This window comes from Balaenoptera musculus, chromosome 14 (genome assembly GCF_009873245.2).
Source record: "Balaenoptera musculus isolate JJ_BM4_2016_0621 chromosome 14, mBalMus1.pri.v3, whole genome shotgun sequence".
Taxonomy (NCBI): domain Eukaryota; kingdom Metazoa; phylum Chordata; class Mammalia; order Artiodactyla; family Balaenopteridae; genus Balaenoptera; species Balaenoptera musculus.
In genome coordinates this window covers 6,451,049-6,463,540 of record NC_045798.1, presented here as the reverse complement: position 1 = coordinate 6,463,540, position 12,492 = coordinate 6,451,049, and the positions used below count along the sequence as shown (strand labels likewise).

Genomic DNA, 12,492 nt, shown 5'->3' with positions numbered 1-12,492 from the left:
GAGTATTTTTCTTACAACCAGAGTAATGATGGCTGATGATGGAAATTACTAGCTATAAGTAAGTGTTCATCTTAACAGTTTGTTCACATACTTTCAGCTTTAAAAAAAAGTCGGTTTGAGATGGAATCTCAACCCCTTTTTGGTCTTTGGATCCTTTTACGCTTTAAGAAGTGTTACTTAAGGACCTCAAAGAGCTTTCTGTCTGTGTGGGTTATGGGCATTGATACTTATAATAGAAATGAAGACTAAAACTTTACAAAAAAATTAATTAAAAAATAATGACAAACTCATTACACATTAACACAAATTACATTTCTATGAAAAATTGCTATTTTCTAAAATAAGAAAACATTTAGTAGGAAGAGTGGCAATATTTACATCCGCTTCTGTGTTCAATCTCTGGCAATATGTTGTTTTAGCTGAAGTAGATGAAGACATCCAGCCTCACAGACAAGAGAATTGAAAAAGGGATTTCAGTAGCCTTTTCAGGTAATTGTGAGTTCATTTGTGACACGATACCAAAACTTGACAAGTGGTAGGTTCCTACAGGTTAGTTGCCATGTGCAATCCTATCAGTGAACCTTTTGTACTGTGCTATGTTAAAATCCCTGGTCTCTTTTGTACTTTGAATAGATCTTTTACCCACAGTGATTTATTACCCGACACATTGGTCATTTGGGCAACATTGGTTCACGTTTTGCAGATCCTGAAAATGTTCATGTGTTCCATTATGTGTAATATCGGAAGTTCACGGTTAGTGTTGCTGTCAGTGTCATCAGAAAAGTCTTCACGTCTCAGGAAGCTGGAGAGCTCATGGTGACAGGAGTTTTCCAAAATCCCAATTTTCACTTGAAAGCTCGGATTTGACAGTTGGCAATAAATACCATCAGTTTCCTTTTATCTGAGATGTCTGCCCAGCACCCAAGTCTGCATAGCAAGTGTGTAGTCACTCAAGTAAAAATGATGTTCTGTTGAAAAGAAGAGGCGGTTCAGCTTGCAGCTCGGACAGTTAAATTTATACAAGTTCTTTTCCTTTAGGCAACCATTGCACTTGGGTATGCGACCTGGTATGCTTCCATTTTAATCTAGAATATAAATATACATTAAAAATATATTTGTATGTATTTCATATCAATGTAATAAGTAATAAACATAATATGTTTAACATAAATGTAATAAATATAATAAAAGGGTCTAGATTTAATAAAATTATTTTTTTATTGCTTCTTCAAGGATATTCTTAAGTGAAACTGTTGCTTCCTGTGAGCCCCTGGAGGTGAAGAATACCTTGACTACCGGTATCACTTGGTGCCTCTGCCGTAGGGTTCCGCGTGAGGAGCCTAAGGAGTCGGCAGTTTTACCAACCGGCACTTTTGCATCCTCCATGCAAACGTCAGCACAGTGAAAAGAGCAAACAGCATCTTACTATTATTTTGAAAGTCATTTTGATCTTGTTTTATTAGGGTTTTGGAACCCCCAAGAGTCTTGGTTTTTGAGAACTGCTGCTCTACGACAGTAACTGGGAAGAGCTGAGCTTCCTGAGGTTGGACAGTTGTTCAGTGTCCCGTGCTCACAAGTTGGGTTTTTTTGCAAGAGACTCAACTTGTGGCTGGTGGACTGATTTCAGCCTGCTGACGTTTTATTTGTAGGAATGAATGCTTTTAAGGGGAGTAGGTGGGAGGGACCCCCAGCCCCTGATGTCTTAAGCCGGACAAGAGCACACGGTTATATTCCCTGCCGGACCCCAGAAGGCACCTGACTTTTCGCGCCTGGCTGGAGCATGGTTTTAAGGCGAACGAGGCCGTTTGTCAGGCTCTTGGCTTAGTGTGTTGTAGGAGAGGCCTTGAACCTGGAGTGAGTGAGGAAAACAGAATGTGAAGGACGTATTTTAGAGCATACTGTAACATTTCTGTGTGTAGCAGGGACAGAGAAGAAGGAAGAGATGGATACCACGGCAAACCCAGCTTACTCTGAGCTAGGAAATTGGATAAAAGAGGAATTTTTAGGGAAAAGACTTTCTTTGTCATTCTGTAGGCAGTATTTATTAGCATCTTCCCCAACTCAGGAGGGGAAGGTCTGGGGACTCGGTTTTCACTGTGGGAGGATAGAGCACCCTGATCTATTGGCCCATCAGTGCTGCGTAGACAGGGAGAGGTGATCCCGAACAGGAAGTGAGCGTGCAGTCAGGAAAGGTATGGACGCTGGGAGGTGACAGGTTGACGGCTGAACACTGCAGGTTCCTGAAGCCACCCTCCAGTAAACAGCATGCCTTCCCGATGTTCAACGAGTTGAGGGAAGGACAGGGGGAGAGTTTATGGAGCCTAGGCTTGTGCATTGTCTCATTTCATTTTCGTAACAGCCCCGAGAGATAGATATGAGTATCATTTCTCTTTTACGTTTGAGGTAATTGAGTCTTAGGCTTAAGTGACTTGCTTATAGTCACACTGTTGGGGGAAGAGCTGGAAAGTGTGTGTTTTTTGCAGGATAACAAAGGTTGGCAGAAAGTGCTGCTTCTCCGGCTGAGAGGTGGCTTTCAGGGGGCTGAGCGTTGGAAGGAGTGGGGGCAGCTGGGGACGCGGGACTGGCGCTGCACGGAGACTCACGCTCTCAGGATCGTGCTGTTGGATTGACGGTAGGTTTCCGTAGGCTTCGACGTGTATAGAGGAAGAGTGGAATCTTCTTTCTTTTTGGAATGTTTTCTAGCGATCAGGACTTCTGGGTGAGGCTGGAGCTTTTTCATATTCTTGGCCCGTTAGGGGACATGTAGTCTTCCGACTGCTCCAGCAGGTGATCCCTTGGCAGGGTTTATGATGATTTCGGGAGATGTGGAGTCACGGTTGCAGTGGAGAGGGAAGTGGCAGGGATGGGTGAGTGGAGTTTTGTATGCTCCCCACCCTGTTCCAGGCTGTGACGCGCAGGCAGGCTCTGTCTTGGTCCCGTGGGAATGAGCCACACTCCCTGACTGGCCAGGCTCTGAGGGGGATTCCTACGGCTGAGGTGGCCACAGCAGAAGCTACAAATCAGTTAGAAGGCCTCCCCTCTCATTTCCAGACGGAACATCCTTTTCCACTGCTGCCCACTCCCCTTTGATTTTGAACCTTAGAGTTTTATTCTAAGGAAGTGTCCTTTCACATCATAATCTGGTAGAGGTAAGAGAGAGGCAGAGCCTCCCTTTTGCCTTCCACATGCTGAACCTGTGCTCCTAGGCTCTGTCATCCTGGTCGTCTCTAGACACTTGCCCTTCCCTAGGCCAAGACCCTCTGTCCTCCTGCCCTTCCTGGTTAACTCGGTTCGTCCTTTCAGTTTCAGTCTAAAAGTAGAGTTTACCAGAAGTCTCCCTTGTCACGAAAGACTAGTTAGGATGCCCCCCTTCGTGCAGCTGTGTCCGTGGGGCCTGGTCGGCCACAGCACCACTTGCACTATGCTGGGCCTGTCTCCTTCCCCTCCTAGACTGTAAGCCACACGAATGCAGAAGCCATGGCTGTATTGTTCTTCATAGGCTCTTCCAGAGCGTAGCCCACTGCCTGACAAATGCTGGGTGCTAAACGTTTGTGGAACGTATGCCTGCGTGCACGCACGTGCTGATCCTGCCTCTGAGTTCAGCTTCCAGGGCTGTTGCATCAACGACGACTTTCTTCTAGGCCTGCTTCTGGGTGAGCTGGATTCTCTTGAGTATCATTTATAAATCTAACACTAAACAACATGGCATGAACCAACGTGTGTTAGGGCAACTTGGAACACAGAGATCTTCCTGTAAAACACTTCCCAGTAATTAAGAGAACTGGAGGTTGATTTGGAGTCTTTATATTTCACAGTGACTAGTCTAGGGCATCATCTGCGCTACGGCACTTTGGTTATCTTTGAGGATCTTCTCCAGGCCCCATGACACAACGCCTGCTTTACAAGTGGGGGAGACGAGTCACATGGCCAGTGCAGCCCACTGCAGTTGGTGGTGGGGTTTTTGGTTGAGGCTGGAGGCACAGGAATGTCTTCTTTCCTATTCTGTTTCATTTTTATCTTTCCCAGAAAGTGTGCCCTTATCCCTTCGAGTGACAGAACTATAAACCACATGTTCTGGCAGATCTGGTTCTAGATAGGAAGTTAGTTTGATCTCTGTTGACATAGATTTAACTGATGTATTAAAGAGTCTGCTACTCTAGGATGGGGTTATTTATATTTAATGCTTTATCGGAACCGTAATACCGTAGGAGGACCTGCAGCACAGCACACGACAGCAGCCGGCCTGGTGCGCGTGTGCAGTCTGAGGGCGAGGCTTCTGGCTGCCAGCGCCTTGGCGAGCGTGACTGGGTTTCTCTCCTGCTGGGTCAGGGTGGTTAGTCTTGATGTCACATCCAGCCGGTACCGAGTGTGAGCCAGATCCGAGCCAGCGTTCTGGAGCATCTGCTGGGTGCCACTTCCCGACCTGCGCCTCTGTGCTGGGTGGTTGGTTTTCCTGAGTGCAGCCACGCTGGCGCCGCCCGTCGGCCCAGCACCGGGGCCCTGTGGGACAGAGACGCTCGGTGTCCTGCTCTCCCGCGCTTCTGTTCGTTCTCAGCACCTGCCCTGTGCGGCCTGGGTCCTTCTATTTTGCAGGCATCGGATCATTTTAACAAGAAATCTGTGAAAAACTAGTTCACCCTTTCTTCCTACGCAGAATCATATTTTGGGGACAGCTGTGTAAAAGAGAGTAACACGTGAAAGGCGTATACAGAAGTAGGTTAAATAATCCTCTTTCAAAATCCACATTCAGAATCTCCCTCCCCAGCACAGTGACATGAGCTTCCTCCCAGGGTGGAGGGACTGTTATCTTCAAGTTCTGCAACACATTCAGGCCAAAATTTGGAGAGAAAATCAGCGTCCCACCCCCCCCCACCTCCGGTGCCTTCCTCTTGACCTTTGCCCTCTGCAGATATGACCCGAGTGGGCTCCTCTCCCTGCAAGCATATCTGCCTGCAAGGAAATTCAAGGCTACTGCGGCAGATGCGGTGCCTCAGTCCAGTAGTAGTGTTACCTCCTGAGCCCAGTGGTGGTTGAGTCTGCGTCTAGAATTGAGAGCTCTTGGCCCGATCAGCCCTCAAAGGGCAACAGCTCTGTCTCCCAGCCCATTAATCCTGTGTCTCCGTTTCCAGGTGACCCTTTCTGTGCCAGGGCCCAGAGCTTTTATTCTCTCAGGACATAGTTTCTTTGTATTTAGGACTCATTTTTTTACTTCCTCGCATTTCAGCCACAGTTGTTTATTAGCTGATCCCTCACTTTTAGCTGTGCCGGGAGATAGGTACAAATTCAGGTATTGTTTGGTGTCACAAGGTTTAGATGAGGCAAAGCTGCTAATGGACAAACTACAGGGAGAGAAGAGGGCTCTTTTCATGGAAGGTGGGGACTTGAGGCAGATGGGCTACTTGAAGCTTTCTTCCTGTCACTTCTCAGCCGGATTCTAACCTTCCTGTTTGAGAGGTTCTCCTCAAATATACATTGAAGGCTTGTACTGCTGAGGGTGCCCCTGAGGTCTCGTGGAGAGATGGGACATCGCCCGTGGCAGTGCCAGGTGACCTCAGTGCAAGGTTCCTTCCTCCTCAGGTCTCCCAGGTGGCCTCACAGTCAAACAATGGGCTGTCCCCTTGAAAGCCCTTATGGGACATTGGATAGGAGACATCGTCTTGAGTGAGAGAATCTTGGGGACAGTGTGCCCTTGGGATCTGTAGAATTCTGTGGCATCTACCTGCTCGCTGGGTTTACAGTCTCCTTTGTATGTATGGAAGCTGTGAGGCAGGTGCTATTTTAGGGAAGGCTACAATGAGGATCCTTGGTGGTGGTTTGTCCTTCTTTTGTTTTTTGGTTGGTCACATGGCAAGTTTGCTGGAGGTTCTTTTGCTTGAGCTTTTTCCTGCAGAATGTAGCTTGCCCTCATGCGGTGAGACTTACATGTGTGTCCAGGCATTTTACCTGGAAGGAATGGCAGTACCTGACTCCTCGTCCAGAGAAACTCTGGCGGGAGTTCATGTACGACAACTGTAGGAGTTTCACATCGCTGAGCTTGGTGTTTCCACCCTTCTGAGCAGCGTCAGCCTCTCCTGAGGCCAGTCTGGACGGATGCCTTGACCCTCACTGCTTCATTTCTGAGGGAGGGCACCAGGAGAACCACATGGCGTCTCGGTTAATTAGCTCAGGAGGGAGGGAGGAGCGGAGCGCAGCACTGCCCCCTGTGTGCCCTGCTTGTCACCATCACCTTCCCTCTGCTCTCCAGTGACATCTGCGGTGCACATATTCTCACGTGCTCAGGATTGATGGGGGAAGTCACAGCCATTGGAGGATTGCATCTGTTTAGTTCAGTTTCACCTCTGTGCAATGTGCCGGGTTCTGGGATCAGTTTGTCATTGCAAGAGGAGCAGGAAAAGAATGTTTTCCCAACATTAACCAGTTTTGTTATCATGAAAAATTACAGACATACACAAAGGAAGATAGATTAGCTTATTCATCATTTATCCATCACCTAGAAGCAACAGTTACAACAGTCCTCCCTCATTTGCTTTGTCTGTCGTTTTTATTTTGGCCAAAGCATTTTAAGACACATCTCAGACATCATGTCCTTTCATTCTTACAAACTTCAGTATAAATCTCAAAAAATACATTTGTTTACACAACTGCAAAGGCATTATCACACCGAATACAGTGAGCAGTGTTCCTTGTGTAATCTGATACCTAGTCCCTAATGGTGTTTCCCCAGTTGTCCCGCTTTAGCAGCTGGCTTATTTGAATCAGATTCCGAAGAAGGTAGGTCTTCAAGTTACATTTGGCTGTTACGGTTGTTCTATCTCAAGTCTTTGTAATCTAGGGCAGCCCTCCCCCACCCCTTTTTCCATGCCGTTTACTTGTTGCAGAAATGGGTACCTGTCCTGTGGACTGCCTCACATTTTGATATTTTTCTGCTTGTATCCTGGTAGTTCCTCTAGCCCTCCTAGTTCCTTCAAATAAAAATGAGTCCTGGAGGCGTGTCTGGCAGGAATGTTTCAGGTGACGCTGTGTGTTTCCTGTTGCCCCTTGGAGTTACGCCGACATCATGGATCGGTAGGTTCAGGGGTTGACAGCCAGATCCTCAAAATGTAAAACGTTCTTGATCAGCCTTTCATCTGATGTTTTCACCCATTTCTCACCGTGGTCTGAATCAGGCATTTCGTTAGGGTTGCATGTTTACTAGCTGGATTGTTGCATCGTCTTGAAAGATAGTTCATAGACGAAGGATTTTTCATTCTTTCCTTTTAATTGCCAAGTGTCAAAAAAGGTAAAAGTTGGCATCCTATAACTTTCAGTTTAGTCTAGTGCCTTGAGTCTGTCTCTCTGCCTCTGTCTGTCCCTCTTTCTTTTTCCACTCCTCCCCAACCCTTGTCGTCGTTGTGAACTCGGGGGTTTTGTATATTTAGTGTGTTTCGGTGGATTGAATTCATTATTCCTTCTGATGCTTAGTTGTCCCATTTTTGGCCAGCAGGAGTCTCTTCATGAATTGGCATCTGTGTTCCTTTGCCATGACTCTCTTACATCCTGGCATAACAAGGTGTCCCAGGCTCACTTTATAAAGGCTGCTCTGGCCTTGAGACCAGGCGTTCTGCAAGGAACCCTGTGCCATTTGGTGGAAAAGGGTCTATAAGGGAAGGGACCATTGCTGTCTGTTGTCATTGCTTCCAGGCCTTTTTGATGGACAGCCTTAAAAAAAAAAAGACATGAATTCAAACTGATGTTTCTAAGTCAAATTTTATGTTATAGGATTTTTTTCCTTACCTTTGATTTTATATTTGTATCTCATTTGTTTCACCTCGAATCTTGGTTCCTAACAACATTACCGTAATGACTTATTTGCATTATCCTACTTTATAAAAACACCACTGTTATTATAACTAAGTTAAACTATTGAAAGAAGTTTGACTTCTTTGCAGCTTTATTTATCAACAGAATGTCCCTCTGAGCATGTATGATCAGTCTACTGTACTCAAAAGTCATTTGTGGATATGTCACCAGCTTGAAAGTTAAGGTTCATTTTCTTCATTTTGTTTTCAAAATTTAGGGATTGCTTTTCTCGTTTATTTAATTTTATTTTTTGAATATATAAACATTCATATGTCTCCAAAGTCAAAACTGCATCACAAGTTACATTCAGAGAAATTTTACTTCATCCTTTTCTCCTTCCTCCCATTTAAATTCATTTTGTATTAAACAGAAATAGACTCACAGACATAGAAAACAAACTTATGGTTACCAAAGAGGATAGTGGGGGTGGGGAGATAAATTAGGAGTTTGGGATTAACGTATACACACTACTATATATAAAATAGGTGAACAACAAGGATCTACTGTATAGCACAGGGAACTATATTCAATATCTTGCAATAACCTATGATGGAAAATAATCTGAAAAGGAATATATATATGTATAACAGAATCACTTGCTGTACACCTGAAACTAATAGAACTTTGTAATTAACTATACTTCAATAAAAAAATTAATTTTGTATTATTCTTCTCCATGTTTACTTTTATACATCATGTAAAGAAATATTTAAATAATTCATATTCTCCTCCTTTTTTGCACAAAAGATAGCATGTTTGAGCTATCATTCTATGCCTTGTTTTTTTTTTTTTTTTTTTTTTTTTTTTTTACTGAACAGTGTTATCTGGGTTCACTCATATCAGTACATCATGCTCTTCCTCATTCCCTTTTTTAAATGGCTAAACAGTAGTTCACTGAATGAAGTCCCATAGTTGATTCAACCACTCCCCAGTGGATGGGCCTTGGGTTGCCGGCAATTTTGCTGTGACAAGTACCGCCTCAATAAACTGGGCCATCAGTCATTCCTATTTTGCAGTATATCTTGGGATAGAGCTCTAGAAGTGTGATTACTGGATCAGAGGATAGATGCATATATAATTTTTCAGACATTGACTATATGTTTTTGCTGAAATTTTGGTTATCTAGTTGAATTTCATTATTCTAACACTTCCATGTAGAAACAGTGCAATTTATTTTGCAATTTTAATGTTGAAGAAATCTCCTCAATCTCTCATGTACCCTATCTTTGTATAAAACATATTATGGAGAGTGTTATTTTAAGATCTGTTAATTTCATTAATTAATTGAAGTATCACTTAGTGAGTATAAAGTACAGGACATGAAAAGGTGGCTAAGGCATCCTAAACCTCAAAAGATTTCAGATTGAATATTTTGGAATTTTCTTCTGTTTCCTCTCCTTCTATTTGGTATATATTTTGTCCCATGTTGGTTATCAAAAGCCTGGTAATAAGGCACTGGAAAATGTACCTTTATCTGCTGTACCAGAAGAAAGCAGGCCATGTCTGCAGGAGAGAGGAGGTGTCATAAAGTACTCTGTAGATGCATTCAACAAATACTAACTGAACCACCTCCCCGCCTCCCCTTTGCCAGAATGTAACAGCGAGCAACATACAGAGTTCTTCCCTCCTGGCATTTATAATCTAGTACGGGACACAGAACAAAAAGCAAGGAACAATAAGGTAATTACAAGTTCTCTGCGCTTTGAAGGAATCAAATAAGAGGTTAAAATAGAGCCTTAGCCAGGGGCCTTCTTTACGTAGGGGAGAGGCAGCTGACACACCAAGCCACGCGTGAGGTCGGGGAGCTTGGGGGCAAGGTCATGCAGGACCTTGGTTTTTAGGTTAAGGATTTGGATTTTAAGTACATAAGGAAACCATGGAGGACAATTAAGCAAGGGAATGACATTTGATGCTGTCATATATTTATTCTTTCTGTGGATTGGGAGGTGACTCAATATTACGTTTCAGCTCCAGAAGCAACATTTTCCCTTCTGAAGTTCCAAGTGGAGCGCATTTTCCTTCTTGTGCCTTTATGCAAGACAGCTGCTTCTCATACTCACATGCAGGTCTTGTGAGGGTTGCTTTTCTTTTTCAATAGTATTCCCTTGATGTTGCTCAGATAATTACAGTAAGTGGTTGTAATTGGATTATGTACTTGGGCAATGAACAGGAGCATGATATCTACAAATTCTCTTCTTCAGACCTGCAAATCCAAGAGACACGTCTCTCTGGAAGATAAGATCTCCTTCCTCACGATCAAAAAAGGTCTGTGTTACTGCTGTCACGTTTATAAAATTAATTATGGAATCCATAACAATTTTCTGGACAAGAAAGGCATTTTCAGTGTAAGTATTTATGTTTCTGTTACAGAAGACTGCTGGAGTGACACCTGCGTAGGGAATCCTCACCAGGGAGGACTGACACACCTGGACCCAAGGCGCTGGCTTCCTGGGAGGCTCCTGTCTGATGTGCAGGAGGCAGGATGTCATTGTGACTCTGCAAGGGGAGGCTCCTGGCGACCGAGACCAGCACGCAGTATCGCACCCTTGGCTACAGGGGACGCTGTGCAGGCCTTTTCCTACAAGTGAGAAGCACGAGATTATTCTGCAAGAGGAAGATTCCAGGGGCTTAAAAACGCAAAGGTTTCTACCTTGGGAGCCCCTTGGAATGTTGGCAGCTCAGGATCTCAAAGGAAGTTCTGTGTTAACGAGTTACAGAGTTCACGTGGAAGTAAATGTCACTTTCTAATCAATAATAATACCGAGTGAGGAGCACTATGCAGGGAGAAACCTTCCATAGAAAGACAGGCAGGGAAAAGCGTAGGCCGACCTTAAACCTCCCGAACAGAGCCAGCCTGAGATAAACACCAAAATGGCCAAGTGAGAGACTCTGTGAAATAGCAGCCCTGGAACTGTAGTAGTTGTGAGGAAATCTTCTCCGCTAAATCACGATACCAAATAGGAAACATGATCTACAAGTGCCCCATGTGTAGGGAATTCTTCTCTGAGAGAGCAGATCTTTTTATGCATCAGAAAGTTCACACTGCTGAGAAGCCCCATAAGTGTGACAAGTGCGACAAGGGTTTCTTTCATCTGTCAGAGCTCCATATCCATTGGAGAGACCACACGGGAGAGAAGGCGTATAAATGTGACGATTGCGGGAAGGACTTTAGCACCACAACAAAGCTCAATAGACACAAGAAAATCCACACGGTGGAGAAGCCCTATAAATGCTACGAGTGCGGCAAAGCCTTCAACTGGAGCTCACATCTTCAGATTCACATGAGAGTTCACACAGGTGAGAAACCCTATGTCTGTAGTGAGTGTGGAAGGGGCTTTAGCAATAGTTCAAACCTCTGCATGCATCAGAGAGTCCACACCGGAGAGAAGCCCTTTAAATGTGAAGAGTGCGGGAAGGCCTTCAGGCACACTTCTAGCCTCTGCATGCATCAGAGAGTCCACACAGGAGAGAAGCCCTATAAATGCTATGAGTGTGGGAAGGCCTTCAGCCAGAGCTCGAGCCTCTGCATCCATCAGAGAGTGCACACCGGGGAGAAGCCCTATAGATGCTGTGGGTGTGGGAAGGCCTTCAGCCAGAGCTCGAGCCTCTGCATCCATCAGAGAGTGCACACGGGGGAGAAACCTTTCAAATGTGATGAGTGTGGGAAGGCCTTCAGTCAGAGCACCAGCCTCTGCATCCACCAGAGAGTGCACACAAAGGAGAGAAACCATCTCAAAATATCAGTTATATAAAGCGTTTTGCTAAGAGATAAAAATCTTAAAACCCATAAGTGCCACTAGGAAGGAAACCCCTGTAAATACCTACATTGACCCAAGAAATTTTTACAGCAAGCCCCAGCAGAACATTGTTTTCCAAGAGGCATGTGTGAGGTTGATTTTTTGGATTCATGCCAAGTGTGTTCCACAGCTTGACTTTGAATCTGGAATCCCTCCGCGTGTTTGCCCAGGACAGGCTGTGAGGTCCCAGTCGTGGGTGTGCGTTTCCTGGGATTCTGGCGTGATGCCTCCGTAGTTGAAACACTACACAGGAAACCATGATCCTTGCCCAGCCTCCTGAGTCACCTTCTGTCTACGCTTTACCTAAAAGTTGCCCCAGATACTCCCCCATTTTGGGAGCTCATGACCTTCCTTCTCTTGATCCAAGCATACTGGTGAATGCATTTGAAAACGGCCAGCTCCCACGAAGTAGTGTTCTGGTATTTCTGAGGTTACCACTCGATTCAGCCTCTACGTATCTGTCCATATATCCCGTTACTTCTGAACTCACTTTACCTGTATATCCTCAAAATACCCATAAATATCCACCCCTTCCTAGATGGCATTAAATTTCATTTTAGATTTTAGGTGACTCATGATTTCCATTTACTTTGTCTGTTGGCGAAATCATTGGCAGACATACATGCCCTTGAACTTTAATTTTGTGAATTCTGCTAATCACTGTGTCTCTTTGTTAGTCAGACTTAATTTTCTAGTGGCTACATCACATATTTTTAACTTGAATTTTTTTGGAAATAGCTGAATGTAAATAGGGAGGAAGAAGCAAGCAAAGTTAGAACTTTTCTCCATCCAGAATTGCCCTCTCAGGCTCCTTTGGTAACAAGGGGAGCCCCTTACTAGCTTGGGGAGACCATAG

General features: G+C 44.6%; 1 protein-coding gene across 14 annotated transcripts in view; it reads left to right on the top strand.

The window, feature by feature from the left end:
- The window catches only part of ZNF664 (zinc finger protein 664), a 33,589-nt gene extending 21,389 nt beyond the window's left edge, over positions 1-12,200 (top strand). For 6 of the 14 annotated variants that reach the window (XM_036874462.1, XM_036874457.1, XM_036874459.1 and 3 more), the window contains 2 exons: positions 10,041-10,104; positions 10,210-12,200. In XM_036874462.1, coding sequence (XP_036730357.1) covers positions 10,806-11,591 — 786 coding nt within the window. In that variant the 5' untranslated portion in view covers positions 10,041-10,104; positions 10,210-10,805 and the 3' untranslated portion in view covers positions 11,592-12,200. Of the gene's footprint in view, positions 1-3,499; positions 3,654-9,430; positions 9,520-10,040; positions 10,105-10,209 lie in introns of all 14 variants that reach the window. The other 8 variants (XM_036874456.1, XM_036874452.1, XM_036874453.1 and 5 more) reach the window with 5 other exon arrangements.
- The last annotated feature ends 292 nt before the right edge of the window (positions 12,201-12,492 follow it).